General features: G+C 33.8%; 1 protein-coding gene across 1 annotated transcript; it reads left to right on the top strand.

The window, feature by feature from the left end:
- The first annotated feature begins 991 nt into the window (after positions 1-991).
- LOC139893755 (1,4-alpha-glucan-branching enzyme 1, chloroplastic/amyloplastic-like) lies at positions 992-7201 on the top strand. Its single transcript, XM_071876930.1, has 12 exons — positions 992-1184; positions 1594-1663; positions 2088-2357; positions 3604-4510; positions 4581-4697; positions 4907-4969; positions 5051-5158; positions 5245-5346; positions 5470-5537; positions 5692-5773; positions 6333-6449; positions 6793-7201. Exons 1-12 carry the CDS (start codon positions 1025-1027, stop codon positions 6946-6948), a joined length of 2220 nt encoding a protein of 739 aa, XP_071733031.1. The 5' UTR covers positions 992-1024; the 3' UTR covers positions 6949-7201.
- Positions 7202-7410: the final 209 nt, after the last annotated feature.

Below are 7410 nucleotides of genomic sequence, written 5' to 3'. Positions count from 1 at the left end.
AAGCAACAAATCTTGTGGGTCCATGAATGGTCAAGGTCATTGCTTTTTTACGGTTCTAATTGAATCATCACTTAATCAAATAACCCTTTTCCCCTTAAACCTCTATGTGTTTTTGTGTGAAACTTTGCAGCAGAGATGTATGATTCTTTGAGTGTACTTCTTAGTGCTGATTTTGTGTTTTTAACACATTTATCTTGTAAAGATTCATCACGGGTAAAGAGTAAATTTCAATTTGTTGAATTATTTTTTAATCTTTGTCTCTAATTTTTGGATTTGGGTATTGTTCTATATTTGCTGTCTGATTTAGGGTTTCTATCAAGATTGAGTTTTTTTATCAGCACATTTATCATTCTTGGCATTCTATTTTTGTTTGGTTCATTATTGTATGTGACTAATGACTAATTGCAGTTTAGGGTTTGATCAAGATTTCTTATTTACTATCTATATATGAGTACATATGTTTATGTTATGTTTATGTTTATGTTTATGAAACAAATCTATATGTTCTGATTATTTACCTATTATTAATATCAGTAACAGTAATATAGTATTATCATTTAGAGTTCTTTAATTATAATCATATTCACTGCATGTTTAAAATTGTAAATACTAGTACTACTAATTACAGAAAAAATAAATGTTATGTGAGTTTAATATTTCTAATCCCTCTTGCAGTGTCCTTTTTAATTTATTTAGTCATTTGGTTTATCATATTAACAGGCCATAGGAAACAATTTGCTTATCGGTCCACGACAATTTGCTAAATCTAGTGCGGGATCCGGAAAACTCTGGGTCAGTACAGGATCTACTCGCACACGAAGAATATCGTCAACTCAATTGAGGGTATGATTGTAATATATACTAGTTATTATCATTATCAGGCGTATTAAAAGAAAACATTGAAATTGTTCCCATTTTGGGAATGTCCAAACATAATTTGTAACTTTTCTTGTTTTAATCATGCAAATGATGTTGTTCTCAGGCGAAGTGTGATTCAACTGCTGTGACTGATGAACTTTCAGCAATGACGAGTGTCAAAACAAGTACGAAAAGTTTAAGAATCATGAATTTTGATCCTGGGTTGGAACCGTACAAAGATCATTTAGAATATAGAATGAAGAGGTTTGCTGATCAGAAAACGCTATTTAATCAGTATGAAGGAAGTCTTGAAGAATTTGCAAAAGGTAATGATACGAACTTCGTAACTCATCAGTCATTATGTAGTCAAATATCAAAAAATTTAAACTGCGTGATTTTTGGATAGAGGGATTGGCACCCTTGATCACAAATATAAAGATGAAGCCAGATAATAAAATAGTTATAGAAGTCACTAAGTATAAAAAATCGATTGAAGATCTTTACTTTTCATATACAAATACAATAGATGGATTAATATTTAGAGTGGCAGAATGGACAGTTACACATATTTAAATATTTATGTTAGTTTAAATTCAAACAATTCTAATTGTTCTGCAAACATATCTTACCTTCCATTATTTATAACAGGAGATTAAATCAAACACTATCTTATGCTTACAAGTTTAATTATTCACATAGTCTTTATGTCTCGTTTCTGATCATATTATGCCTTAGGTTATATGAAGTTTGGGCTAAATAGAGAAGAAGGAAGTGTTGTCTACCGTGAATGGGCCCCTGCTGCTGAGTATGTTCTATGTGTAACGTTTTGTACAACGTTCATGCTTAGAAGTGGCAAGATGGGCGGGTCAAATGGGTCAGATAACGGGTCAAAACAAGTATAGTTTTCTGTACTGGTTGAAACATATCATGTCATGTTAATTTAAAACTCTTTTTATCCAAATTTTAAATTCTTTATATAAAATATCTTGTCATTTATGATTATCGATTACAACAATACGTTATATACAATTATCTAGAAGGTTTTATGCATTAAAGATACATCTTGGGTGCTTTCGATGTGTTTCATCTTTAGCCATTTGTTGTAAATACTTTTTTTTACCCATTAGAGATAAGATATAACATGATAATGGGTCGATATTGCTTATTTTACCCATTCTGCCAACGATTCGTTCATAATTCTGATATGGGTTTTGATTATACATGGGCAGAGAAGCTCAACTAATTGGGGATTTCAACGGATGGGATGGATCGAACCACAAAATGGAAAAAAATCAGTTTGGAGTATGGACCGTCAAAATTCCCGATATACATGGAAACTCGGCTATACCTCATAATTCAAGGGTTAAGATTCGATTTAAGCACAACAATGGAGTTTGGGTTGATCGGATTCCAGCTTGGATAAAATATGCTACTGTAGACTCCACTAGATTTGCTGCCCCTTACGATGGAGTTTACTGGGCCCCACCCGCTTCAGAAAGGTAGCTAATCTTACTCTTAGTTTGAGGGCATTTGGCTAAATTGGTAACTTATATAGAGAAGTAAAGAATGACAATCAAACGTTTATTAATGATAGAGCCGGTGTTTGGATTTGACAATTTGGAACTGGTTATCTGGTTATTGTGGTTTTAGTTCTTACGGTCATTTCTTATTTTGGATATAAGTATTCTACTTCTGATTAATACGAATATACTAGCTACAACAAAACTGATTATCCAACGTCACTTATTTATCCCTTCTTAAAACTTAATTCAACAAACTTAAACTTTCATCTCACAAAATGTGCCCCCTTACTAAAAATTTATGAACGCCAACACATATAGCTATCTAGATTATTACAACCATAAGTATATTTATAGTGATGAGGTTTTTTCTGCTCGGGTTACCGGGAGGGTGAGTATTTTTACTCTGGTGTGCGCGGCCTAACCAGATTAGTCCGTGACCGTTTTCAAACCCTTCCCTCGCCACCGAAGATTTAGGTTCTTGAACCTAAGACCTCCTGGAAGGATATGAGGCCCCAACCACTAGGCTCTTAGTGATGGTTAACCACAAGCACATTTTAATTCTATAAAACTCAATTATTACCGTGATTATATGACTAAGTTACTCAAAGTGCACATAAAAGAACTTGCAAATGTTACTTTAAGGGGTCATTTTAACCCATGATTGTGAAAGTGATTTAATGGGTTAGATAATATTTATAATTATCTAAATTGGTAAAGCTTAATTTTTTAGCTAAACTTGAACAGGTCAAACACTTTAAATTTTTCGAAAGCTAATTATCGTATTTGCAATCTTCTGAATTGCTTCAATTTCAGAGTTAGATTGTAACTTCAGTAATAGTCTTTGCAGTCACCCTTGGAATTTTTTGCATTACTTGAGTGGTTTTTCATACTAGTTGGTATGATTATTGATCACCAAAAGGTAAATAGTATCATTTGATATGATATATTTCTAGTAACTAGTAAAGGTGGCAATTTTTACCCGTTTATGCATAAATGAGTCGTTTTGGGTTTTATTTTATCTTCATCTGGTCAAACAGGCCAAGTACAAAAACTTATCTCAAATAGTGACTGTTGAAAGTGACCCAAAGTGTTTTCAAATGCTCATAAATTTATAGTTTCAGTATAGTATTTGTAACTTTACTTGATAGATTAATAATTTTTAAATCTTAAAAATTCCACCGCCAACAACAATATCAATTTTGCTTCATCATTGTCCATGTAGGTATGAATTTAAGTATCCTCGTCCACCAAAACCCGAGGCACCACGGATATACGAGGCTCATGTCGGAATGAGTAGTTCCGAACCCCGAGTCAATTCATACCGAGAGTTTGCAGACAACGTTTTACCTCGAATTCGGGCCAACAACTATAACACGGTCCAATTAATGGCCATCATGGAACATTCATATTATGGATCGTTCGGTTATCATGTAACTAACTTTTTCGCCGTTAGTAGTAGATCGGGAACACCCGAAGACCTCAAATATCTTATCGATAAAGCACATAGTTTAGGTTTACGGGTTTTAATGGACGTTGTTCATAGTCATGTAAGTAACAATATCACCGACGGGCTCAATGGATTCGATGTGGGCCAGGCTACACAAGATTCTTACTTTCATACTGGGGAACGAGGATATCATACTTTATGGGATAGTCGGCTTTTTAATTATTCAAATTGGGAGGTTCTTCGTTTTCTTTTATCGAATTTACGGTGGTGGCTCGAGGAGTTTAAATTTGACGGGTTTCGATTCGATGGTATAACGTCGATGCTATATCATCATCATGGAATTAATATGACGTTTACGGGCGATTATAGTGAGTACTTTAGCGAATCGACCGATGTTGATGCGGTTGTTTATATGATGCTTGCGAATGATTTGATTCATTCATTATTGCCGGACGCAACCGTGATTGCGGAAGATGTTTCGGGGATGCCGGGCCTTGGTAGGCCCGTTGACGAAGGTGGGGTCGGGTTTGACTTTCGGTTAGCTATGGGAATACCCGATAAATGGATTGACTATTTGAAGAATAAAAATGATGACGAGTGGTCTATGAATGATATATCGAGCAGTTTGACTAATCGGAGATACACAGAGAAATGTGTCGCGTATGCAGAGAGTCATGACCAGGTAAAAACAGTTATTTGGTTCGTATTTGTTTTGGGACCCACTCTTGTGTATTTATTTGTTGTGGGTTCAGTCGATTGTAGGAGACAAAACGATTGCGTTTTATCTCATGGACACTGAAATGTATTCTGGGATGTCTTGTTTTACCGAGGCTTCACCAGTTATTGATCGTGGGATTGCGCTACACAAGGTTTGTTTTCCCTATTTTTTAGTTATTATTATATCGACAAGTGATAACACGTAGTAGCAGTTGATGATGTCACGTTCACATGTATAATAAATCATCATCTATATGGTCAAAGTACAAGAGTTGCATTCTGATTTATTTTATGCTAAGTTAATGTTAACATGTATTTTAAACATTTTTTTGAATTATTATAATTATTGTTTGTGTCGTAGATGATTCATTTTATAACGATGGCGTTAGGAGGAGACGGCTACCTTAATTTCATGGGAAACGAGGTTAGTTTGCATTATATGTTCTTGCTTATGTCTAACGAAAAAATACTTACGTTTTTTTTTTTTTTTTATCTATTTATATAGTTTGGTCATCCCGAGTGGATTGATTTCCCGAGATTGGGGAACGACTGGAGCTACGATAAGTGTAGACGCCAATGGGAACTCGTAGATACAGATCACTTAAGATACAAGGTTTGACTCTTTCCATATGAAGCGACATTAAATTTCTCTAGATTTGGTCACAATTAGAATTCAAATAATGAAAAATTATAATGCAGTTCATGAACAATTTCGATAAAGCTATGAACTTGCTTGATGAAAAATTTTCCTTCCTACAATCGAGCAAGCAGATTGTGAGCAGCACAGATGAAGACGACAAGGTAAATTCTTGTGCAATTAATATGTTTGACCCTAAAAGTCAAATTACTGATGTACAATTATAAAAATAGCTGTTTTTATTCAATAATTGACATTGTGGGTTTTTTTTTAATTATGTTTCAAAGGTTATCGTATTCGAAAGGGGTGATCTAGTGTTTGTTTTCAATTTCCACCCGGATAATACGTATGATGGGTATGTACATCTTCACATTTCTGTAATATCAGGTTTTGATGATTAGTGAAATGTTAAAAAAAAAAAAATACCCTTTTGGTAAATCGTAAATTTTTTATAATAACTTGATAGGTCATATGTCAAGTTCTTAGTAGTTTGAGTTGCAATACAATAGGTACAAAGTTGGTTGCGATTTGCCAGGAAGATATAGAGTTGCTCTGGATAGCGATGCATTCGAATTTGGTGGCCATGGAAGAGTAAGTAAAATCTCTTGTCATGTTTCTTTGACTTTCGGTTTTGCAAAGTCAGGCCTATTATAGTTAAAGTTAACCCTGGTGTTTCAAAATGAAATACTCAATTACATTCGTGTTTTTGGGTTCTTATCATCAAAAATATTTTCATTTTGATACCAGTTATATGGCTAAGTACAGTAATATTGTGCAAATATGTCGATATTAAAACGTAATACAAATGTCAAAGTTTGACTTTTTTCGGTTAGAATAAACTTCTTTACCATGATTAGTGTTACACCATCTTAGGATAAATCCTTCTCTAATGTCATTAAACAACACAACAACAACAACAAAACCCAATACCACATAAGTGGTGTATTATGGGTAGGTGAGATGTAGACAATCCTTCCCCTATCCGAGAATAAAGACAAGTCATTTCTCCACCCAATCCCTCTCTCTATTTGACGGACAGAGAGATTGCTTCCGAGTGGACCTCCGGCCAATACGTAGGAAAAAGTTTTAAAAAAATAAAATAAAATTGAGGCTCTAATGTCATTAAAATGTTCAATAATAAATGGTGTAGGTTGGTCATGATGTTGATCATTTCAGTTCGCCTGAAGGAATACCTGGAGTCCCTGAAACAAACTTCAACAACCGACCTAACTCGATCAAAGTTCTTTCACCACCAAGAACATGTGTGGTAAGCCTTCCTCTCGTACCTTACGTTTATTATAATTTATAATAATAATAATATAAATATAAATATATTTGTTGCCACTGCACTACCAAAATTTCTATGCGTGACAAAATAGTTGGGTAATGAACCGAATAGGTATCAAATTTGATTGATTTGGTTGCCTCTCTTCTTTTCTTTTCGAGAGTTGTAATATATATATATATATATATATATATATATATATATATATATATATATATATATATATATATATATATATATATATATATATATATTGTGTGTGTACGTGTTGTATTCCTTCATTTATTTATCTGAATTATTTTGATGTCTAAATTGTCGTATCAAGGTTTATTATCGAGTCGAAGAAGACATTTTTGAAGACACAAAAAAAGACATCTCCCTTGTCGAGGATAAAGATTCAGATGAAGTCGAGATAGCAATTCCAGCATTATCAGAACAAGTGGAGGAAGAGGACGATGATGACAACGAAAGATTGATATAATTATCGTTGTTTTCTGCGAATCCTAGAAACATTTTTAACCATGAATCCCATATGGATTAGTTTGTCATTGTGAGGTGTAAACGAGTCTAGCCGATCCTGAGCTCAGTCGGTTAAAATTTAAAGAGCTCGAAATCGGCCTTTTCGAGCCTAGTATATAAACCTCTAGCTCGTCTCGTCGGATATTATATAAGCTAGAGTGCAACTCGTGCCCGACTTGTTTATTACATAATATTATTAAACGCTAGTTTAGACTTGTGAGACTTGCAAACGCCTTATATAATCTGCAAAACCAGATGTGGTTAATGATGAGCTATTTTACTATGCTAGAAAGGAACTATGTCAGTAGCTAAACACTGCATTTGGCTTACTGTAATACATTTCAAAAATCAAAACAATAAACGGAAGCTGCTTCTGTTTTATCAACTATACCAAAAAATTGACTACACATAAAATATAAAAAAT

Source organism: Rutidosis leptorrhynchoides, chromosome 2, assembly GCF_046630445.1.
Source record: "Rutidosis leptorrhynchoides isolate AG116_Rl617_1_P2 chromosome 2, CSIRO_AGI_Rlap_v1, whole genome shotgun sequence".
NCBI lineage: Eukaryota > Viridiplantae > Streptophyta > Magnoliopsida > Asterales > Asteraceae > Rutidosis > Rutidosis leptorrhynchoides.
Note: the sequence above shows the minus strand (reverse complement) of the source record. Positions and strands in the feature narration are given on the sequence as shown.